The sequence below is a fragment of the Epinephelus lanceolatus genome, chromosome 4 (genome assembly GCF_041903045.1).
Source record: "Epinephelus lanceolatus isolate andai-2023 chromosome 4, ASM4190304v1, whole genome shotgun sequence".
Classification (NCBI taxonomy): Eukaryota; Metazoa; Chordata; class Actinopteri; order Perciformes; family Serranidae; genus Epinephelus; species Epinephelus lanceolatus.
The window spans coordinates 26566856-26591718 of NC_135737.1; the positions used below are offsets into that span (position 1 = coordinate 26566856).

At 41.9% G+C, this 24863-nt stretch overlaps 1 protein-coding gene across 1 annotated transcript; it reads left to right on the plus strand.

The window, feature by feature from the left end:
- Positions 1 to 2273: 2273 nt before the first annotated feature.
- strn4 (striatin, calmodulin binding protein 4) lies at positions 2274 to 21916 on the plus strand. Its single transcript, XM_033631620.2, has 18 exons — positions 2274 to 2781; positions 9790 to 9893; positions 10058 to 10134; positions 10267 to 10345; positions 10501 to 10686; positions 13063 to 13240; positions 13348 to 13504; positions 14077 to 14172; positions 14509 to 14627; positions 14723 to 14898; positions 15083 to 15130; positions 15215 to 15336; positions 15423 to 15590; positions 15675 to 15815; positions 15937 to 16035; positions 16145 to 16231; positions 16716 to 16904; positions 18870 to 21916. The coding sequence occupies exons 1-17, from the start codon at positions 2458 to 2460 to the stop codon at positions 16883 to 16885; spliced, it is 2331 nt and encodes a 776-aa protein (XP_033487511.2). The 5' UTR covers positions 2274 to 2457; the 3' UTR covers positions 16886 to 16904; positions 18870 to 21916.
- The last annotated feature ends 2947 nt before the right edge of the window (positions 21917 to 24863 follow it).

A 24863-nucleotide genomic window follows, 5' to 3' on the forward strand; every position in this document is an offset into this window, starting at 1 on the left:
AACAGAAAGACTTCCGGCTCGATTCCTTCAGAATAAAAGTGACATATGTAAGAATGTAAAAAAAAGTAAAAAAAATAAAAATGCACAAACTGCATCAACTACTTATCAAAATATAATCTGGCGCTAACTTACCAATTGAACTCATGAAAAATATATATCTTAATTGTTATATTACCAGGAGCTGTCTTATTTGTCTGTGTTAATGTTTTAGTCTAGTCATGCTATTTTGTTAAGTGTTATATGTGAGTTGTTTTGTGCACTGTCACGAATGTTAAGTTGTTGTGGACCTCAGGAAGAATAGTAGCTGGGGGTCCTAATAAACTAAACTAAACAATTTTAAAAGGAAAAAACTCTTTAACTATACACTGTACAATATTGTCAAATATCTCTTTTTGCACAAATTATATGTGAAAAACGTTTGTGTAAAAAGAAAAGTATTCAAATATGTAATGACATCTTCATAGTGTACATATAGGAAAAAGAATAGATGTATGTAGCCTTATTTAAAACATATTCTTAAATATGGCACTTTTTACTTTTTATTTTATTCTGAAGAAATCATGAAACTTCGATTTCTTCAGAATAAAAGTGCCATATTTAAGAATGACAAATAATAATAATACATTTTTAAAAAATACACAAAACTGCATCAACTACACATCATAATACTATTGTAGGGCTGACATTCATTCTTAAACTATGATTTAATCTCTACCATTTTAAAGAAAAAACTGAACAAAATAGTCAGATTGAGACATATCTCTCTGCACAAATTAATGTGAAAACATTTGTGAACAAAAAAGTATTTAAAGATATAATGAATTATTCACACTTGTACATACAGGAAATAAAATAATGTGGATGCATGTGGCCTTTAAAAGAAATTATGATCAAACAAAATGACATGTGTTTTTACTTTGTAGCAGGGATTCCAAGTTGTAACCTTATTTTTATACAGTCTATGGTTGTAACCTTCAGCCAACATCTGTACAGCTTATTTTTGTAACATCCATCTTTGCAATATCTATTTTTCTTTTCAATATCTCTTTTTTTTAATACATACTGTATTATGGAATTATTCTGTAGCCTACATATTGTATGTGCTTATATCTTCATTTCCATCTGGTTAAAATGAGAAAATAATGATTACCATATGTTAATATGTGTCCACCTGTCCAAGTCCAATGGATAATAGATCTGCAAGAAAACTGATTTAGCCATGCTCAAACATGCCCAATGCATTTGTCCCCCAGTAAAATCATTAAAGTAGCAGTGAGAACTTTTATTTTGATGCAGGAAATTAAGTGTTTGACACTCTAAATTTCCTTGGGGAGACCTAAAACCCATGCCCTCATTAATATGTGTCCCCTTTAATGTTGAAACAAAACCTACACCTTGCGGAGGGACCTATATTATATTCTAACGACTATATTATATTATATTATATTATATTTCCTGTATTATTATATATCATTCCATTCAAGAAATCCCTCAAAACACAATTATTCAAAACTGCCTACAACCTCTAAAAAAACTGTTCTTCTTCTCCCTCTCTGCATTGTTTCCCTTCTTATAGATTATTTCATTTTTGTTTTTTCTTTTTTGTTTTGTTTTGTTGTTTTTGTTCTCTGTAAAGCGTCTTTGAATATCCAGAAAAGTGCTGTATAATCCAAATTATTATTGTTCTTATTGTTTTTATTATCATTATTATCATTAATATAATAATAATAAAAATAATAAATAATACCATTACTACTATTGTTATTATTATTTTTTTTAAAAAATATATTTATTATTATTTATAATTTTTTTTTATTATTATATAGCAGACAAAATCACGGTCTTTGTGTCGTGGAGATTTTTTATTTTATTTTAACATTAAACTGGAAACAAAGTTGTGGATAATATTGGCTAACTTTACTATTCTCAAACATCCCAGTTCACAAAATGGCAGGAAATGAACTCCCCTAGCGACACGTTCATTGTGTATTACAGCAATCACGGTCCTTTATTTGTCAGCCACAGTGGGCATTTCCAGCAAACACAAGGAGGAGGAAACAAATCCGGGATATACAAAATAAGAGCGGCAAAAATCATTTTAATACCTGCTCTGAGGGATAGACCTTTAAGGGCCATACTCCGATGTTACTTTAGTAAATATATACAGAATGGAGAATTGATGCTAAATACGGTTTATTGGTGATTAAATAGGCCACGTTGGTGCAGATATGTAGCTTGGTGGTGTTTTATTTTGAAGGTTTGAAAGCGGAAGTGTAGTATTTTGCTGTCTGAATAGTAATTTTGCTCTGTGCTTGTGAGAAAAGGAAGAAAAGAGGGTAGCCTTTAGCGAGGTGCTGCTGGGTTGGAAGAAGGGTCCGAGGTACTTTTCTATTATTATTGTTCCTACACTCCGCCCGTTTCCACCTCCTTGTCCTGGCGAAAGGTTGAACCGTTAAAATGGAGGCGGATAGATCCGGCGGAGGACCAAACCCGAACTCCGGAGGCGGCGGCAGCAGCGGAGCGGGGCGCAACCCAAACGGGCCCAAAGCAGCACCGGGCCAGGCGACATCAGCTGCGGCGACCGGGGCGATGGCACCAGCAGTGGCGGCGGCGGCGGCGGCGGCGGCAGCCGGGGCCATGCCCGGATCGTCGCAGGCTCGGGAGCTACAGGACGGGGACTCGGGTATGACGCTTCCTGGGATCCTGCACTTCATCCAGTACGAGTGGGGACGCTTCCAGGCCGAGAAATACCGCTGGGAGGCTGAGAGAGACGAACTCAGGGTAAATTTGTTTATCATTTAACATGCGTCTGTAACGTTAACGCCAAAGAAAGGCCAGAGCGGATATTGCAGGAGCTCTGTTACAGTGGCTTTGTGACAGCACACATGCCCAACAATCAATTTCGGGTTGCCAAAATGCTAACGGGCTAACATTACACCCTATCATATTGTATTGCCCAGGATGTGTTATTACTAGACAGTATAAGACAATGAAGGGACTCCATGACCTCCAGCTGATCATCACATAAAGCCAAACACCCCCCTGTAGGCTTTAAACATACAATAAACAGCATTTTTGGCCTTTAAATGACCAGTTATATATATATATATATATATATATATATATATATACTACAGATATACACATCACAAAGCTACATGTTAAAGGTCAGCATATGTCAGCCGAAAGCAAGCAAGCTATCCTGCAAATAACAAAGGTAGGTAAACAGAGGCTAGGTGTGGCTACCTTGCACTGTCTTCTTGCAGGTGCACATCAAAAGCATGCCTGTATCAGACTCCTCTTAGGATGGACTGTATTTTGGTATTTAAGTGGCCACATAGTTTGTTGAGTATGTCGACCATTATTGGGTTTTCATATCCTACAGGGACAGATTAAGTGATCTGTGGCTGTATTTTTGAGGTTAACAGGTTATGACAGTGTCACCAAGTTGTGGCTACCCTTTGAAATCACTGCTTTTAATAATCATGATAATTTGAGCATCAGCTGTCAAAGTGGTGTCCTTGCACAAAGAAAACCCCTATTAAAATAAGGAATAGTTAATATATACTACATAGGAGATGTTAAATTTTATTTTTATTCGCCAGGCAGATGGCACGGTGAGAGAAAGTGACCAGGGTGACCTTTGAACGAAGGCTTTCACTCTTACCTTGCAAACCATACTGCAGTTTTTGTATTAAATATTTTGCTGCAACATGTCCTCAGAGGTATAATCTTAAAGACAGTGGATAATAATCTGTCAGCATTGAACCAAATCCACATTTTGAATTGAGGACTGTCGTATAGATTAGTTATTGGTGTATTTGTAGTGTAATTGTCAGTTTCCTCATGCTCTATTGAGCCCCTTAGATCATCATCAGTCACGTACGATCCTATCTACGACTAAACTTGCCACTTACAAACACATATTTCATGTGCGTTCCTCCCTCAGATTAGAGAAGTGAGCTTGTGTCCTTAAAGGTCATCAGTTTGAGTTGATGAAATGGCAAGAAAAATGTCATTTCTGTTGCAATGCCCTTGAGCAAGGCATGCGTCCCCTAATGGTCCCAGTTATTCAGAGACTGACAGCAGGAGACAGAGGTTGCACTGTGCAACATTTCCTACATGTGTGCGTTTAGCATAGCATTGCTGGGCAAGATTGTGCTTACTCATCAGATTGTTCCAGGTTAGGAAAACATACACACATTCACCCATGTTTTCGCTCTGCGTTTGGAACGAAGGGATGAACAGTTCATCTTTTCATTCCTAAACATAAGTGGGCCTTCCTCCTGTAACCACACTTGTAATTAGGATGAACTGTCTTCCGGAGTTCATGAGCTTGACACAGAAAACACAGAAAAAAAACACATCATCGCCTCTACTCTGTCACAGTGCTTCCCACGTTGCCCCCGACTCAAACCTACGTAGTTATAAATAGGAGCCGCGATAAAATATGGATGAACAATAACAAACTGGTTGTGCTCGCTGCCTTTATAGTCGTGTGCAGGGAGGAGTGGGAAGGGAAGGCAGAAGTGGGCCATCTCTATGTCCAACACGCCATTAGTGCTTGTTATGGAACTTTGTTTGAGTATTTGCTGCACATGGTCTGGTTTCACGGGTACAATTAGTACTACGGCCTGTGCTGAGAGAAAGAGAGGATAGCTGGAGTGCCAGGCTGAAATATTGACCTAGCTTACATTTTAACACCCACAGGCCACAGGCCTCTGGCTTTTGTTGCCAATTTGCTGGCGGGGCTCTCAACATGCCAGTAAGCATGCTCCCCCCTCGGTCACGTCCTGTGTCGTTAGCACCATACTGTACATGTTGACTACACATGGCATTTTGTTCTGACATTCGTAAAGCTAGCAAGGAAGCTGCATGTAAAATCTAAGATGCCAGCAGCAGCAAAACCATCAACAATATTTGAGATCAGCACTATCATGTTGCGATTATGTGACTCTGTGTTTGCAGCGCAGTGTGTATCTGCGAGACTGTAACACATGCTGCCTCTGTGAGTGTGTTTTTGGTGTGAAAGGCACCTGTGGTATTGTGTCTCCAGTGACAAGCCAGGAACGACGGCCCTCCCCGCTCTGGGCCAGGTGGGGCGTCCCAGCGTGACCATGGGGGGCAGGTGGCGCTGGCCTTGTCTCTCTGTCCTTCAGACACACAAGAAGCTTTTGCCAGTGTATTGTTTCAAATTACACTACTACTGCACTGCGAACAAGCTTGTATTCGCCTGGTCCTCATTATAATTTAATTGACAAACACGCTGAGCAGCCGACATCGAACCCAGTCACTACTATCACTCCACAGGGAAAAGGGCAGACCTTTACCCGTCCCTCTTTGAGTTATTCTCATTTTCAGCCTTTTAATTTTATTAACAGTGTCAGTAGTTGTGTAGAATAGATTACTGGTGACCCAAATGACATCACTTCCTGTTGAGTGTGGCCTAGGGGGCCCCTGGGTACACATCTCTAATTAATAGCTCTGCGCTCTCAGCCATGACACACATATGACATCCATATGTACTGCATTATTACAGTGTGTGCCTCCCACATACAAACACTTGCAGCAGTCCTGTTCTGTGTGTGATCTGACCTTTCTTTTTGTCGTGTTTCTCAGTTTCCATCTCAGCTCTTCCCTTTAAATCCTAAAAATCTAATGACTTGATGTGCTTCCCTCTCTTTTGAAAGGATGACATGCAGTATTTTTGCTTCCCATTGCACACCAAACATCTCCTAATCAAACTTAGGCAGCAAGCCCAACTTTTTAGGATGCCATCCTCCAGCTAAATACCTCCCGCACACACACACACTCAACGCACTCTGACACGCTCCATCAAAGCGCACTGTCCCAGAAAAGTTCATTGCTCTACTTGTTGGCTCATGGATTCTCCCATGGGGATGAGGGGATGAGAAGATGGAGGGTGGCTAGTGGAAGAGGAAAGCTGCCCTTGACCCTGTTCTGCAGCTTGTAGAGGCACACTGACAGAAAAGGCTAAATGTGTCACTTCACCATGCTACAGCAAACCCTGGAAAGGTCAGCAGCAGCTGGCCACATGGAGGAAAACCCAGCCACCCACAGGAAAGAGAGATCAGATGGCACGACAGGTTCGCTCGTTCCTTTGTACTTTGTTAGTTGACCAACATGATACAAAGAAAATAAGGTCAGTGTCGGTGTTAGCAGGGTGTTATCAAATGGAAAAATAGTATAACTTTCTTTATGAATGCTGTGATGTCTGTTGACCTGCTGCTTTATTTTGGCTCTAATTTGAAGTGTTAACACCTTTTTAATAGCTGATGAATGGACTGCCTTGTCTCACTTATTTTGGCTGGGTCCCACACACGAGTAAAGACAAGCAAGTCCCAGTTTGAACCAGACAAAGGCCAGAATAACAGAGACAAGTCAAACCTAAACAATGTGTATTATAATAGTAGATTTGTTTTTCATGTTAAAGTATTCACGCATCTTAATAGGAGCTTTTGGGATCTTATGTTACAGACAAGCTAATCTATTGAAAGCTGCATTTTTGTTCTTGTCTCTATAACAGCCAGTGTGTGCTGAGGTAAATTAATCCTCTCTAACATCATATTTTACCCACTGACCCCCATTACCCAAATAATGAGCAAGTAAAACCAGGTCAGAGTCAAAGAATGAGTGGTTAAGTCATAGATCCAGAATGACATACAGCAGTTAACCCTTTTACACACTAATCTGACTATTTTGGCTACCTTAGTGTGTGTGTGTGTGTGTGTGTGTGTGTGTGTGTGTGTCTGTCCACATGCAGCCTTGGCTCTATCTTGGGCCAATAAAGCAGCGTCAGGGATTTAAGGTTTCGGACAGCGCTGGGAACCTGTCCTTTTAGGAGCACAGTGTGACACCGGTGCACAGGGGTGTGATGGTTATCTCAGCGTGTGAGCAGGTTGTAGCTCGTCTGTGTGCGTGAGTAGGAGTAGAAACACGTGCCCTGCCCCCAAAGGATGAACTACACATTCCTTTCAGAGGTGGAAATTACAAAGCATTTTGCTGATTCGAATATATAGTTAAAAGATTCACTGACTATCTACTTTGTTTTTTTGTTTGAGCCAAGCAGTTGCATCAGTGTTCATACTAGGACGATGTTACTGTGACTGTTTTCAGCAAGCTGCTGTTGGTTCAAGCTCTTTTGTTCAGTTCAGTACATATTAGGCCTACATAGGGCTGTGTTAACAAGTACTTCAATTTGATACCTATAGTTCTACTTGATCCTGTGTCGATCATGTGAGTGGAAGCATTCAGTTGCTTGACATGGTACAGACGCCACAGATGTGTAGTATGCCAACTACCAACTTCGACAAATATTGGCTGTGAGCAAAACCATACAAATGGTATTCTAGATCTACATATAGGTACAAAAGGAGTTGAATGCAGGCACTGTTTGACTAGAGAAGTTTTGATAGTACGTGGTACTGTTATTTCAGTCGATACCTTAAAGGTACCCAGCCCAAGGCCTACATAAAAACTGTTTACAAAGTCAAGAGCTCAGCATCCATCTCTCTGCAGCTAGTTGTCACACCATTATTTTAGTTCATGGTGTGACATCTAGTTTTAAACTAGACTGTGTATCAATGCTGAGCTGACAATGGTGTTTTCATGCATCGAGAAGCAGCCGAGTCAGTACACTGAGGATTCTGTGTTCGAGATTTGTTTATTTGCCTCAGACTCCACTCTGGTCCCTCCTGAATTCGACAGATTTTAGCCAAGTTGTCTCCACTTGACCCACAGCACATCACAGTATTTTAAAGCTCTCTCTCATTATTGTGGATGCCAAGCCAAGCTTGTTACCTTCATTGACAGACGCAAATAATTTGCCATTTCACTTAGAATATCTTAATGTGAGCTGGGATTTAAGTTGCGCTCCATCTGTTTCCCACCATTTATAGTGCCCAGTATATATGTACATGCTGCTATCTGTTATCTAAACCTCCCACAGTGTGACACTGCCCAGCTAGCGACACAGCTGAGCTCTGCTTGGCTTGTGTTTTAGCATGTAAGTATTTACGTCTGATTATGTCCCACACACAGCAAGAGTTTCTGCTTGTGTGAAAAATGCAAACGCAGTATCACATTTAACATCACAAAACACGGCGACGACACAGTTACTTGTGTGCGGCTGAAAATGCTAAGTAGCTTCTGCAGCTAACCCTGTGCTAGCTGTTTCTATCAACCACATAACCACAAATGATATGTTATTACATAGCTGTTCATACAAATTTATGTTTCACTGGTCCTCCTGGCTTGTTAAATGAATGCATTGCTTTTCACCCTATCCTGTCAGTGCTCCACATACAGAAACACTGCTAATTGATTTGTTATTTTACTTATTTTAGAGGCTGAGCTGCTCCAAAAGTATAAACTACATAAAGTTATTCGTATTCCACAACCTCTTAGATCATGCCTGCAGTGTTGACATGCTAGCTTTGACAATTATCTCCAAAACTCTCCGATAAGCGTTCAAAATCACATTGCATTAATCAGGATTACTCAGCAGCAGCAGTAGTAAGGTTTGCTTGGCAGATTATCCTGTGTTCCACTCGCCCTCCTAGCTGGTTACATGACCGTGTGTGTGTGTGTGCATGCGTGTGTAAGTGTGTGTGCACACTTTCCCGGGTGATTGACTACCCTCTCAAGTAGACCGAGTGCCTGCCCCATGAGATAGTGTTTTTAGACTGTTCTAGTTTTACAGAACTGCGTATGCGTGTGGGAGCCGACTTGTGGACACACACACAGGGACGTGCAGAGGAGAAATGGACTGTAAAACAATCGGTATTAATGCTCCAGCACCGCTTGGCACAGCAGAAATAGAGAGAGAGAGAGGACAGGGAGAGGGTGAAAATGCCAAACTATTGTGCCTACCGTCACCTGCATGCAAATCCAGAGAGCGAAACAGGGGCAGGCCTTTTTAACTAACTACTAAGTGGGATCACTGTTTGTTTTTTCACTAGGGCATTTTTCTCCTCCAGCCAATAGAGGGCAGGGTTTTTATTGTCTGGTGTAAACCACAGTTTGACCCACTGCGATGCATCACCTGAATCAAAATACAGCATGTTATAAATGTCATAAATCATTTTCATCCACTCTGCCAGCCATAACACATCTTTCTCAAGTCTTGTCATATGATGCCTTACCCAAGGGAAGACCTTGTCTAAAGATAGTGCTCGTCAAATGTCGACAGCATCATCATCCTGCATTCTCTCATTATCACGTTTTCTCTTCCTCTCACGAAACCCTTTAATTGTTCGCCATATGGCGAGAACGGGCAGCGAGCATCTATTTCCTCAAGGTAAGAATTTTATCAGCTCAGTGAGGAAGGAAACGAGCGGAAACTGAGAGGGGAAGCACACAAAGGAAGGATGTGTCTTAAAAGAGGGTATTTGAATTTGGCTGGTGTGTGTCTTGTTTTTCCTCCTCTGCAGATGCGCACTGAGGCCCTCGGTTAGGAGAAGTTAAAAATAAGAGCCCTGTTCCACAACCCTCTACTTATTCCTCTGGGTTCTCAGAAGTCATGTTTGTTATGCTCGTCACATCGAACTTTTTCCCCTTCACAGTCTCCGCTTGTGATCACTGTTGATATCAAATGCCGTTCTCGTTTTAATGGAGACCGTTAATACCTTTTTCATCCACTGCAGTTATGGTGTCAATATAAATTGATTTTGCAATAATGTGTGTTTGTGAATCTTTGCTGTGTGTGTGTGTGTTCCTTTTTTTGAAGGTACTTTGTGTTCCTTACCATCCTGTATGTGTGTGTTTCAGGCTCAGGTGGCGTTCCTACAGGGTGAGAGGAAAGGGCAGGAGAATATGAAACAGGACCTGGTGAGGCGGATCAAAATGCTGGAGTATGCTCTCAAACAAGAGAGGTAAGACAAATGCCTTCTTTCTCTTCCTGTGTCCTCCTGTCTGTTCTCCACTCAGCCTGCTGTCATATTGTTTTGCGTGCTTTAGGCATAGTGATGTGATAGTGAAAGCTTTTCCTATATTTGCTTGTAATGCTTCCCTCATGTGGTGTTTTGTGGGGTTGCAGGGCTAAGCACCAGAAGCTGAAGACGGGGAACGACCAGAGTCCCGGAGACAAGAAACCAGAGACAGAGGCAGACCAACGTATGTCTAACCAAGCTTTCATACACTCTGTCACTGCTGCTTTGCTTTCAGAGCAACTCAAAGTTTCTGCTCTTCTCTTTTCTTGCTCATGCCTCGCTGTTGCATCACTATTGACCAATCTATTTTCTGTAGTTCCCAATGGGCCGGCTGAGTCAGACTCTGAGCCAGCCAATCAGATGTCCTGGAAGGAGGGACGTCAGCTACTACGCAAGTAAGCCCTCTCCGTCATCAGCTCCTTTTTATCTTCGCACCATACTAATGTGTTCCATCAGCACTTTATCATTAAAAACTTGTGACTTAGACAAGAGGGATTGATTTATACGGCTGTGTGTGAATATTTCTGTGTGCTCTTCCCTGTGAATATAGATATCTCGAGGAAGTGGGTTATTCAGACACTATCCTGGACATGCGGTCTAAGCGTGTGCGCTCCCTGCTTGGGCGGAGCAGCCCCGAGGCTAACGGGCCTCCACCCAGTGAAACCTGTCCCGAGCCTGAGCCCCGGGCAGGTGGAGAGTCATTGTTGGTCAGACAGATAGAGGAACAGATCAAGAGGTGAGACTGTGGAGGCAGACATGCTTTCTTTCTCTCTGCTGTTGCTCCACTGATCAGAGTAGATGAGAGGCCCAAATCATGACGCTTCATATGAGTGTTTGTTTTTCTCCTCTTCATTAAATTACTCAACAAGTATGATCTTTCCATACTAGCGCTAAAAAACTGCACACATTTTCCACCTAATCAACATATAATGTCCATGCACTTGTTGTCAAACTCCTTTTAGCAGATATTGATACCATAGGCCTTCAGTCTTGCAGCACCCCTTATAGACCCTTTATTTACACGTCACACCATTATCTGATTATCTATTCACAGACATAAAATATTATGGTATGTTGAATTGGGGTATTTCAGTGCAGTGAGTAGAATTTGACTCGGCCTGTGTATTACTAAGTGCAATGTTGTTATAAACTGTGCTACACTAGAAACACGTAATGGATTTACAGGACAGAAAATGTGCAGATGACTAAAGCATAGTTAAGATATTGACAGGACTTCCTAAGTTCAGTTTAGACCAAACATTGTGATGAGACGAGTTGAAACTTGTAACTGCTCACAATGTGCCGGTCTGTGACGTTCTGAAAACCTGCCAGTTTATACCAGTGCAACGAGACGAGATGTTGTATTGTCTCTATAGCAACAAAATTTCCAACTTTTAAAGCTTATTTTGTTGCTGAATATCATTTTATAGCTTCTTAAAAAGGAGTGAAGATAGTGAGAGTGAGATACTTGGTTACAGTTGCACCTCTAGTAATAATGAAACAGTGAAAACAAATGCAAAACCATCTGAGCCTCAGGTGGACTATATTCATAATAAATATGCCACAATAATTTAAATTACTAGTGCCAGTTAATGAGTTAATGAGTGTGACGTGCACAGGATGTTTGAACAGTTTGATTCAGCTAACTTCGCTACAAGTATGTTGCTGTTGAAACAGGCGACGTGCCAATTGTTCTAAAAACCAGCCGCTGGTGACTTGACAAGCTGAGTCGCAGGTGACACCATCAGCTCACCGGCCAGTTCACACTGCTGCTACTTCTCTGCAGCATTTTAAAATGGTTTCGTCTCGTCATGAGTCTTTGGTCTAAACTGGGCTGAACTCACTGCAGTCGTAACACAAGAAAGTTTGTCATTGTATCATGAGGTTGCTTTGTGAGTAGCATTTGTCTGTAGCAGAAATGTAAAGACAGTGAAACAATAGCACTTCCTAATCTCAAAAGCCAACAGAACAAGACACAGGAAAGATGTCTAAAACGGAGGGCATCCTCCATCATGAGAACATGGTAAGATAATTAAAAAAAAAAAAAAAAGCAGACATCTAGTAAGATTTTAATTGATCTTTCGTTAAGCCCCGCCCCTTTGTGATGGTCCGACAAGCTGTCGGAGTAAGCATGGAGCCCACACTGAAAGAAAATCTTATCTTGCTTTTGGGAGAAATGAAACAGTGATTCCAGAGGGAAGCAGACAGAGGGGTCTACAGTCTGTGTTTGAAGGATATATCCAGGATGTCAAACTGACTCAGCAGCAACAACAGGTTAAAAAGACAAAGATAGTTAGAAGCTAAAGCCCAACTATAGGCTACAGATCACAGTGTAAAAGTGAACCACCACATCACTGCTGATCGCCACAGAAGACAATGAATATAAAGGGAAACTTTGCTGATATTGAACCAGCTGTGTGGCATCACAGTGTGTGCAGATGTCACTTCACTAGTTCCTATACAGCAGGGTTGTTTTTTTTTTATAATCATTAAAAAGCAAAAGCAGCATGTGTTCAACATTCAGTAGGTTATATCTTCAGTAGCTAGCTAGCTAACCCTACACTTTTCAGGGTTTGATTTTGGTTTTGGAACAGGGAGGAAACGTATATCTTTTTCCAACCTCTCCAGGGAACGAGTATCATTAATACACGACGTGCCCCAGGCACAACATTTAGCTCCAAATCCACAAAACCAGCCTGAAAATGAAGGAAGTCTGAAACGATTGCATTAGAGTCAATGGAGCACAGCTGTGTTCGTGTCGGATCCTGGTTGGCCAGTACGCGTCCAGCGGCGGGACTTATCGAAGGGTCAATTGCACAGAAAATATATGTACATATCAGACAGGTATCTTGCAATGTAAAGATTAAATCTGTGAGTGGAAGTATCTTAGTAAAAAAAAAAAAAATCATAGAAAAAACTCTTAGTTGTTGCACTTGTAAAACCTTGTTAAGATAAAGAAAATCCAAAAGCTGTACTTGCTGTGGCCAAAATGTATAATATGGGATTATATAAGTATAATTGGGGTCATCCTGTCTCTGCAAGTAATGTCCTAAATAATGTCTTTGTCTTTCATAACTTGGCATGGAGGGAATAACCATGTGTGCATTTGTAGGAACGCGGGCAAGGAAAGCTCGAAGGAACGTCTGGGCGGCTCGGTGCTCGATAAGATCCCCTTCCTGCATGGCTGCGAGGACGACGATGAGGACGACAGCGACGAGGAAGATGACTTCCAAGGCATGGCCACTGACTGCATCGATGGACCGCGCAAGAACAAGAAGTCTCGTGTAAAGGTGCGACCAGTGATTAGACATTGAGCGACTAAACAGGAACTATAAACTGTGAGTTTTCTTAATGACTAATGGCGTAACTATCCCTTTTTCTCTGCTCTCCTGTCCAGATGGGTTCAGAGCCCATGACCACAGACCTGGACCCGGAGGACGAGGAGGACGAAGACGACTCGGAAGACGCCCTCAGTGAATTTGACTTCCTGGGCTCGGGGGAGGATGGGGAGGGGGCGGGAGAGGCCCGGATCTCGGGGGACGGACGGGAGTTAGGTACGCTGTTGCCATAGCAACACCATCAGCATCAGCACTGCCAGAATCACTGCCACCAGTGTATCTGTCTTTTTTGCCCCCTCACCCGACCCCAACACCCACCCCCACTTCCTCCCTGCTCACCTTTTTATCTTTTACTTCTCATTGTGTCTTGGCATCTCTTCTTGTCAATAAAACCAACCTCTTTTCCCAACCACCTGTCTCTCTGTCCTGTTTCACAAGCTGTCAGTCTGTGACTCCTTAGAGCTGTGTAGCTGTCACCTCTGTCTGTAGATGTAATTACTACGGTGCAGGGTCACTTCCAAGGTTATCACGCATGCTGCCTTCTCTTTCTGTATGTCCACATTTCACTCTTTGAGCCACATTTACACTGTAACCCTGTGCTTTTATCTATTTCATCCTCTCACGCAAAGAATCTTTAAAATTTGATGTTTTGTATTGTAAAGAATGAAGTCTTATCTTTTTGTCTACATTCGTTTTGTCTCATCTGTCCATCTGCTGGCCTCTCCGTCTGTCCTCCGCCTCTCTGCATGACTGGATGTTTTGTGTCTCTCTCCTCTTGCCGGGTTCAGAGAACCGCAGGAACAAGTTACAAGGCATGATGTCGGACTTCCCCCCTAAACCTACCCCGCCCCCCACTGTACCAGGACAGGCTCGCTCCGGAGAAGGTAAGACTGCCCCACAGAAAACCGTAGATCATCCTCTACTACCACCTACTATCCCACGCGCATGATTGTAGCTTAGACGTTGCATCACAAATTTAGATGCTGTCTCAGTTTTGTTCAATTTTAAAACCTGCGTAGGGGTAAACTTACAAAACTGTTCCTGCACCTATAAATATTTCCTCTGGTACACAGTGTGGGAGTGAGGAAACAAGATGAATGGACTCTTGCCAGGGAGATCTAAGATCCACTGCTATGTTTTCCATTCTCCTCATTTCAGCTTGTATTAATAGGGCCGTGATGTTTTGTCATAACTTGTGCTTTTCCACCTCCGACCTGCAGGTGGTGCCCTGGGTTTTTCCTCTGACGTCTTCATCATGGATGCCGTCGGAGGAGGGGACATGAACCTGGGTGAACTGGCTGATCTCACCGTCGCCAATGACAACGATCTCTCCATGGATGTAATTACACATTCGTTCTGGGCTGGGTGTGATCCAACCTGTGTGAAAATATGTGAATGCTGACTCTTTTTCTTTTTTAATGCGTGTCCTGTCAGATGCAGGATAACAGAGAGGAGTTTAAGAAGACATGGAACCCTCGTTTTACACTACGCAGCCACTTTGATGCCATCCGCGCTTTGACCTTTCACCCCAGCCAGGCGGTGCTGCTCACTGCCTCTGAGGACGGGACACTAAAACTGTGGAACCTCAACAAGGCCATGCACTCTAAAAAGTAAGAACACTTAGATCCACAGGGAGTGAGGGACAAGAAATACATTCATACAGTAATTTTTTATACTCGTAGCTCACTCCAAAGCCTTTTCTAAACAGTAGAAGGACAGATAACTTACAAATGTAAACTCAAACACAGCAAACAAAACTTAGAAGCAAATTTAACAGCATGTGTCCATCCACAGGAACGCAGCGTTGGATGTTGAGCCCATCTACACATTTAGAGCACACAGGTGAGTTGAAATTCTTGTGCGCAAACCTGCCACAGACTGACTCAGATGCAGTGTGAAAACTAATGCCTCTCTCTTTGTGTCTAGTGGAGCTGTTCTGTCACTAACCATGGGTGAAGAGGGAGAATCCTGCTACAGCGGAGGTCTAGATGGAACCGTCAGATGTTGGAAGATGCCTGACCTCAATGTTGATCCTTATGATAACTACGGTGAGTCCTCGCCTGCTGAGTTATAATAATTATATTCCAATTTAGAGGTGTATCCCTTTTTTTAACATGTGCTTTTATTCATCCAGATCCTGGCATCGAGAGCAGCGTACTAGCAGGCCACGAGGACAGTGTGTGGGGTCTGACTTACTCGGCAGTGCACCACCGGCTCGCCTCATGCTCAGCTGATGGCACCATTCGCATCTGGGACCCTCAGAACTCGTCTCCCTGCCTGTCTGTCTTCAATAAGGAGAGAGGTAGGCGTCTTTGTCGAGTCCTTACATGTGCTTTTTGAGCTTTTATATTGCATCCGTGCCTCAAAACTTCCTGTCTTCTGCCAGAGCACGGAACGCCCACCTCTGTAGCCTTTGTGGCCACTGACCCCAACCAGGTGGTGGTGTCGTTTGACGCCGGTGAGACGCTTCTCTACGACCTCAACACGGAGCAGAGCGTCACGGCACTAGAGACACAGACCAAGGATGGTATGTTGTGGACCTTATTTGTGACAGCTAACGAGTAATATCACCCACTCTGAGATCAGTTGAAAATAAAGAGCAGATACAACAGTTGGATTCAAATGGAGTTGTTTGTCTGTCTTTGCAGGCAGTGAGCTGATCAACCGTGTGGTCAGTCACCCATCTGAGCCCGTCTCCATCACTGCACATGAGAACCGCACCATTCGGTTCCTAGACAACAAGACAGGTATCTGCAAGAGGTCTTTTATTTGTCATCGGTTAATTTTCTCTGTTTGAATGCATCTACAAACAATTGCTTTGTGTGTGTGTGTGTGTGTGTGTGTGTGTGTGTGCAGGTAAAGTTGTCCACTCAATGGTGGCTCACTTGGATGCGGTCACCTGTCTCACTACAGACCCTAAAGGCACTTACCTCATCTCCGGCAGTGAGTACTACTCAGCTTCACTGTGCCCTTATTTAGCCGAACGTCTCAGATTAGGGTTTCCTCTGGAGTAAAGACAGTCTCTATCATTTTAAAAAATACTGTAAACTATGATCTAATTCTTGTGCATACTCTGTTTTTATATATCATTGTACCCAAAGAGAGGTTTGAGTTTCAGTTTCATCTATTCTGTACACAAGGAGGAATTTGTTTAGGAGTTAATTAATAGGTAATGTCAATTTTAGAATGAAACAAATTGTCAGTGGTTAGTTACACACCATCAAACTCATGTTTAGACAGAATGAAACAGTCACAAAGCCGCTGTACAGTCTGAAGTCCAGGCTAAAAATTACACAGCCTTTCAGAAGAAGCCGTGCATTACGCCTATCTTGTAAAACAATCTAAAGGATTCCCTTACGCTCCGCAGTGATCTTTGCCCCGCATAACACTGCTGTCTTTGTTTCCGCCCGCTCTCCGCCCCCTGCAGGCCACGACTGCTCGGTGCGCCTGTGGATGCTGGACAACAGGACGTGCGTGCAGGAGATCACGGCTCACAGGAAGAAGCACGACGAGGCCATCCATGACGTGGCCTTCCACTCTTCGCAGCCCTTCATCGCCAGCGCTGGGGCAGATGCACTTGCCAAGATCTTTGTCTGACAGCGCTGTTGTCATTTTGGTGAGACAAGGGGTGATTTAAAATATTTAACAGAAAGCCTGTTTTACAAACTGGGGGTGTGGAGTTTGATGGAGGGATGTTTAACAGGCAGTGAGGGGTTGAATGAAAGACTACAGAGCTGCATTATGGGATACTGTAGAACTAAGAACTTAAAGTGGGGATATCTCAGCCTCTGATGCTTCTCTTTTGACCACTCATGTTTAAAATCTGTGTCTTGACTCCACTCGCAAATATCTGCATGGGACTGAGCTCGAAATGCGACCATGCCTGTGTGTATTTCCAAAGCGCTGTCAGTCACAAAGGGGTTCAGCCTTTTAGACAATTCCTCCAGTCATCATGCATACACCGAGCATCCTCTCCCGCCTACCGCTCCATTAGGTCCCAGGGAAGCTGAGCCTCCCTGGAAGTGACGATTTTGTCGCATTTATCCAATGACTGTCTCACTTTGCTGTATCAGAAAAACCTGCTCAGTGCTGTCTCATAGGAATGCTTGGAGGCTCCGCATCCACCATGCTGACACGAGAATGTATGACAGGGAGGTCGCATTTGAAAACTGGTGATAAACAGCTGACGTTTGAACATCATAGTCATGATGTTAAATGCATCCTAACGCACGTTTAATGCAGTGTAGATTCTTATTTTAATGTAAATTCAATAGTACATATTTGAGCATTTCTTCTACGAAATTTTAGGGGAAGTTCAGCCTCCCTTGTTGTCTCAGAGCAATTGCCCCTGATGTATACAGATTTTTTACTTAAAAAAAAAATTCTTTACACACAGCTTTCATTTTTCAGAATATCTCCGCACACGCTAGAACGCAAAAGCAACTCCAGACGCTTACGGTCTTCCACAATCTCCCCTCACCACAAAGGTAGCAAAGTGTGCATCCTACCTTTGTCAAACACTCAAAGATTGACCGATGCTTTGGACATGCAAAAGTTTTCCTTTCAGTCATCGACAGCAATCCCATTCTAGAAATTGTCCCACCATCTGCTGGTTTGACTGTTCCTGATCCCAAACCGTTGTTTCTGTAGAACTTTATACCGCAGACGTTGAGGTAGATCAAATAACACTGGGTGCAGGAGATGCCTCTGGTCATCTGTGAAGTGATGCAGCTATACTAAATTAAGATGTGAAGTAGTCAGTAGACCTAGCAGTGCTGAAAAAAACCTAAACAAACTGGTAGTGAGCTGTTGTTGTTGTTGCTGTTTTCTTGCTCATGCTGATCACATCCACTTCTCTTCAACCGATCACAACCAAAATTTTATCATCTGTTTCTTGTCCCATTATCAACCTTTCCTGAATTTCATCAAAATCCGTTCAGGACTTTTTAAGTTATTTTGCAGACAAACAGACCAACGCCGGCAAAAACATAACCTCCTTGGCGGAGGTAATAATGGAACAATGGGCATGCACACATGTCCACATAGGTAAAATTAACTGGAGTTTTCAAAAATCTGTACCTAAGAAGGCATTTGGAAGAATCTCCATTGTAGTAACTTAAAAATTTGAGTGTGGACGGAAGCCCAAATGTAAAGGAAAATATTAAATTTAAAAAATATAGACAGTGTAGACAGGGCCTAAATTTGCAGTGGACCTCAAGACATTTACTCTTTTAACAGAAATTTAGATTATTCTGAAACATTCTTTAAAAAGTCTATTTATTTTAGATCAGCTGAACTTTACAAATTGACTTTAAAACTATTTTTTTTTAGATCCCCTCAGGCTTAAATCTTACCGATTTAGGAATTTTAAATGCTTACCTTTTCCCCATTATATTATCACTATTACAATTATTACATGACCCCCAAATTAGAATTAGATTCAGTGAATAGCTTCTTTTTTATCATTTATGTGATCTTGTTAGATTTTTACAACTCTGAATTGTCAGATTGAGTCTTTCATGTCAGTGTCATGAACAGTTCTGAACGACTATCTAACTGTGTTTACTCTTTCTGCTTTTAGAGTCCAACAAAAACAACTGGGCCAAAAGAGACTGAAGACTACAGTGGACAAATTTCACCTGCTTACACACACAGACACACACACACTCACACCTGTCCTGCACCCCACTGGTTGGGTCATCACCACAGGACGTCACCTCCCTTCAATCCCTTACTGTCCTCTGATGCCTCAGTGACTTCTTGTAATACTAATCACACTGCTTTTTTATAAAATCCCGGCTGCTCCGTTTTCGAATAATCACATTTGGAGTAACACTTTTTCTACACTACAATATTCTGTTCTGCTTTTTTGTTCGTTCTACCAACACTTATTACAAACCACCATGTGTGTGCGTTTGTGCGCTTGAACTGCTGACACACTACTCACACTTCACCGAGAAACCACAGAGGGAACGCTCGCACTGCACAGCGCACACGATGCACCACTGCATTTCATTTGGGATCTTTTTTTTTAATGACTTGCTTGTGGCTAACATAGATATGTAGGCATGACTATAAACAGTTATCCTTCCCAGTGTCGGCAGAATTCACCTGACCAACCTCCGTTGGGAATTAATGTATTACATTCCAAAGACTCCAGGTAGAGTGTGTGTGGTGTCGTATTCGGGGGTTGGAGAATGTAAAAGTGAGTTGTGTGATGTGATGAGGCATTAGACAGTTGCTAACCAGTGTTGAACAAATAGCTTTAATTTCAACTTTACGGCCAAGACACCAAGTCTCACTGTATGTCTGAGTATTATAGCGTCCCCATGATTCTGCCTCTACTTGTGTGTGTGTGTGTGTGTGTGTGTGAGATACAATGTCACCCTGCTGTACAAGATAAATGAACATATTTCCACAATCATGGTCCATTTTTACAGACGTTACAGTTCGAACTGTGCAGACTGATGCTCCAACACCAAATTAACCACCTAAAGATAGATATCATGAGAGTGCAGTTAAAGTTCGTGGACTTAACAGGGGTGGTGAGGCCAGTCTGGATGCTCTCAACAAATGACGCGGATTGTGTCATTTGGTGCTTTTTACTGTACAGAAGACGAGTGCGTGCGTGTGTCTGTTTATGCACTAGTTAAATCACGGTGCTACGAAAGACCTTGTCAGTCTTGAGTCAGAATCAGGGACCTGCTTTGTGTGTGTATGTGTGTGTGTATACGCGTGAGAAAGAGAGACTGTGTTTCTCGCTCATCGGGCTACAGATCTCCACGGAGTGAATCTGCTTTTTAAATGACATTTCATCGTTGAATCATTTCATTAACTGTGGTCACATTTTAGAATTAGCGGTCACTGTTAATGTCTCTCATTAGAGGGATGTGAATAATGTCGGGCTTTGATCGTTTCAGGCTTGAGGAGTGTACAGAGCTGATGATAATTTTATTACAGTGAGGACCACTTGGACTGAAAACGTTTTCCTGATTTCCTGAGATGAGAGCTGCTTGGATCGTCTTTTTCATTTCATCGAGTCGGTGCCAGTTTGTAGGCGGTGCTTGGTTCTGGCTTGTTATTTATTCAGGCTTTCAAAAAATAAAAATAAAAAAATAAATAAAGCTTGACTTTACCTTCAGTTGTGTGATGAGGTGAGGTCCCCTCATCTTGTTTTTGATGTGCATCAGTTGCACAGTAGCACATTACCCAGAGAGCTAATGATGTGAAGCTGCTCTCCTCTTTCAAAGGAGGTGCGCTGGGAGAAAAGTCCATTTAAAATTCAGCCACTTTGTCATTTCAGAAAGGAAAAAACGATTGATTTAAGATGTGTGGGTGTCAGTTAATATTCGTAACATGACTCGGCACCTAACCTATTTTCAATGTAACCTCGAGAGCATTTGGCTTAGCTGGAAACGTTCCTTTGAGACACCTCACATCTATCTCTGTCTGTGTCGTGCATTTACACTGATACCTGCAGGACACGTTTGCTTTAGATGACCTGACTTCAAATTACCTGACCAATCATTTTATCTCATTACCTTGAGAAGACTGATAGAATCTGGTGTTAAATCAGTTGGTTAAGGGGCACCCTCCACCTCTTAAAGATTACAGGGTCACACTAGGGGTTGGAGGTCAGATCTAAGGGTTCAAAGTATCCTGGAGGTAAATACTTCCCTCCTTTCCCTGTCACTGGGGACACTAGCATTTATAGTTCAGATATTTTGTTTCCTGAAACAGGGTGGTGGACTGTGGACATTATTGTACTGCTGCTGGACATAACGTCCTGGTGTCACATTTAACTACTACTTGGCTCCACTTTGCACTACATCTAACAGTGGGAGCTTCTGGTGAGGAGTGGTTACACACAGGGTGCAGAAATAATGTGTTGCAGGTATTTCTTATACAATCTGGAGTAAATACTACAAAGGCGGAACCTGCTGTGGCTCACGGTTATATGATAGTGAGAGCTACTGATGGCCAACTTTCTTTTCACTCTGAGCAACTACGCCCCCTCTCTGAGAATAAAGACAAATCACTATGACACATCAAAAAAGAAAAAAAAAGAAATCGAAACAGAGGTTGTAAATGATGACTAGAGATGCCATTACGTGCTGTAAATGTCCATCATTTCCTTGTTTTCTTTCTTGCATTTCTTTTCTTTGATTATGAATATGATTAATGAGATGTAAGAATACTGTAGTATCATAAGTGAATCATTCTTCCTTGCTAGGCATAGAACTTGCTTGTGATTGATAATGGCAATGTATAACTTGTAAAAAAGCAAAACGGTTAAAAAACACGAAAAATGTCAAAAATAAGTTAAAAAAAAATCTGTTACCAGTCAGAGGCCAAGGTAAAGGACTCTCATTTCTTTGTGTTTTTATTTTTTTATTAGCAATTTATCACTGTGTGATATTTTGTACATCATATTAAGCTGTATTCAAACTATTTCCTCTAACTACAAGGGATAAGAGACCTGCTTTTTATTAATTTTGTTTTATTATATATTTTTGAACTGCATTCTAGCTTGTATCAAATGACTTTCTCTTTTTGTTTACGGGTCCCCTGTTGTATGTCATTAAGGAAGAAAAAAACAAAAAATGAAGATTTTGTACAGTGAATTGAGAGTTGTGTTTCTGTTGTCTTTCTTGCCATCTACTAACAGATAGAACACTTACAAAAACAACTGGATACATGGAAGTATTGTCCTTTACCTGTCTGAAAAGAAAGAAAAACTAAATGCTGTAGGAGTATCCTGATATTACTAATAAAAGCACACTCAGGCAATCTAGTTGAGGAACTCTTAAGAGACAGGTTAAAGGTCTAGTGTGTTGGATTTAGTGTCATCTAGTGGTGAGGTAGCAGATTGCAACCAACTGAAAGTTTTACCATGTTCTAACGCTAGGGATGGGTACAGAAACCCAGTATTAAACGAGCCCCACGGCTAACGTGTCAAAGACCATAGAATTGATGAGCATCGACATTATCGGGTCTTTTATCTGTACTTTTAAACAATTTGGTTTAAGCCATTATCATCCTGTTGCATCTCACCTGCCCTCTGAGCCAGGGCTGACCTCCTCCACATACACACAACCACGTGAAGTCAGAGAGGCTGTAGTGGAACTAAAGTGAAGATAACTTACTCAAGTTGGCAGCAACTACGCTTGTGACTTTAAGTGTGATTAAACATTCGCGTGTAAAAAGCCAGTACAGTGATATTTCATTCTGCCCATCCCGCAGTCTCTCATCCACGGCCACGAGCATTATGTTTTACACAAGGACAGCATGCTAGTTTGGCTAATAGTAAATTATTACAAATATGCTAAAATGACAGCTGTCTGCATGTAGTCTGCACATTTAGCTTGGTTTGCTACTCATCTTAAAAGTGGGCAAATACTTTTTAACTAAGCTGCTGGCTAACCCTAACCCTAACCCTGAAACAAACAGCTCCTCCTCTCTCTACCAGCGGTAATGTTACCAGCACGCAGTGAATCACATCAGCAGAGAGGAAGCAGGACAGAGGACAGGAGGAATGACTTATAGTGACCAATAAAAACTATAGCCCACACTTCACTCAGTACTGTGATGTCAGAAATATTATTTATATAGTGACTTTACTGTTGTGAAAAATACTGTTGCTGCTCTAGAAATAACATTCATTGATTCATTCATTCATTTTCTGTAACCGCTTATCCTGTAAGGATTTCTCGGGGGCCTGGAGCCTATCCCAGCTGACACTGGGCGAAAGGTGGGGTACTGTACGTCGCCAGACTGTCACAGGGCTGACACATAGAGGCAGACAACCATTCACACTCACATTCACACCTACAGACAATTTGGAGTCACCAATTAACCTGCATGTCTTTGGACTGTGGGAAGAAGGTGGAGTACCTTGAGAAAACCCAGGCTGACACAGGGAGAACATGCAAACTCCACACAGAAGGGCTCGACCACCCTAGAGTTCGAACCCCCCCCACTCTGGGTTTGAACCAGGAACCCTCTTGCTGTGAGTTTATTCTTCCTAAGTTATTTTAGTTTCTAAAAGCAATTATTTAGAAATGAAAAAGAACCGGTAAGAGTACCGATAAAAGTAGTAGTATTGATCAAATCTTAATGACTGTATGAGAATTACGGTGGCTGATGCAAGAACATGCACAGCCCTATCTAGAGTCAGCATTTGGTTTGTCCGCTCTGGGCTACTGTAGAAACAACATGGTGGACTCTGTAGGAGAAGACCCGCTCTGTATGTAGATATAAAAGACTCATTCAAACAATATTTCTTATTTTCAGGTGTTTATACACTAATGAAAACATACTTATTATATTTCATCTCTGCTGATATATCCCCCTAAATCTTGCATACTGGAACTATATGGTTAAAATTTGTGCATCAACGCTGCATGTCACACTACCCATAACACGATTTGATAGCATCTCTCATTGGACCCTCCATGCTTGGTAGCACTGACATTATTCACATCCCTGTAAAGAGGTAAGTCTCAAGCCCAAGCCAAGATAACATTGATGGCATCATCAGGATCATTTTCTCAGGCTTATAAAAGGTCCATCATGGGAACAGAAGACAAGCATGTGTAGCCAAAAAATCGGACTCAAGTTTTTCCCTATGGCTTTCAGCCACATCTCACAACGAAAGGAGTTTACTCAGTTGTCATAAGCTAAAGATCATCTCTGTTTGAAAGGAATTTGGTGCTTTGAATAATCATGTTTGGTGTGATTTTGCTACAATAAAGTTTGATTACCTTTTCAAAACTCCTAAAACACTACTCCAAAATCTATGACCATACAAATATTGTTCATTTGACTTTTTTTTTCTGTCAAATGACTTTTTCCAAAGTCAAGAATTAATTTTCACACCCAACATCCTCTTGCTGTTTTCATGGGCTGAGTAGTCTGAGTCTGAGTCTTCATGATGAGTAAACTAGTGATGAGTAAATAGATGTGGTTCCCCTTTAAAGGTCCAGTGTGTAGGATTTAGTGGCATCTACCAATGAGGATGCAGAACTGAAACTTCTCTTGTATGCCAAGTTTGTGGAGCTACAGTAGCAGACGTGAAAACACAAATGACTATCTAGACTGAGCAAGTGTTTGGTTTGTCCATTCTGGGCTTCTGTAGAACAACATGGTGGAGTCTCATATGAATGGCTCATTCTAAGGTAATGAAAATACAACAACTCTTAATTTCAGGTGATTATAAACTAATGAAAACATAGCTATGAATATTATGTACCATTTCTGCCAATAGATGTCCCTAAATCCTACACACTGGACCTTTCACATGGAAATAGATATGTTTTTTGCTCTAACTCATCATTATGAAGTCAATATTGGTTGGTTGATTTAATGGCTATAGAATAATGACAGCATTAGCGTTCAGATTGGTTTCCTAAGAGCCTCACTGTCACAATCTGCTGGGAAAATGAAAGCTGGATTTACGACACAAAGGGAGTGCGTCAACCACTGAGCATTTAAAACAGGGAATGGATAGCGCTTTTGTTTCCCCTGGTAGGTATTGGCAGCTATCCCCAGTTACCAAAGAGTATCAGACCTTTGC

Excerpts from the sequence above, each read along its gene's own strand:
- strn4 (XM_033631620.2), top strand. The coding sequence starts at position 2,458 with ATGGAGGCGGATAGATCCGGCGGAGGACCAAACCCGAACTCCGGAGGC. Across the intron at positions 2,782-9,789 it reads CTGAGAGAGACGAACTCAGG|GCTCAGGTGGCGTTCCTACA; the intron begins GTAAATTTGTTT and ends TGTGTGTTTCAG. Across the intron at positions 16,232-16,715 it reads CACTTACCTCATCTCCGGCA|GCCACGACTGCTCGGTGCGC; the intron begins GTGAGTACTACT and ends CGCCCCCTGCAG.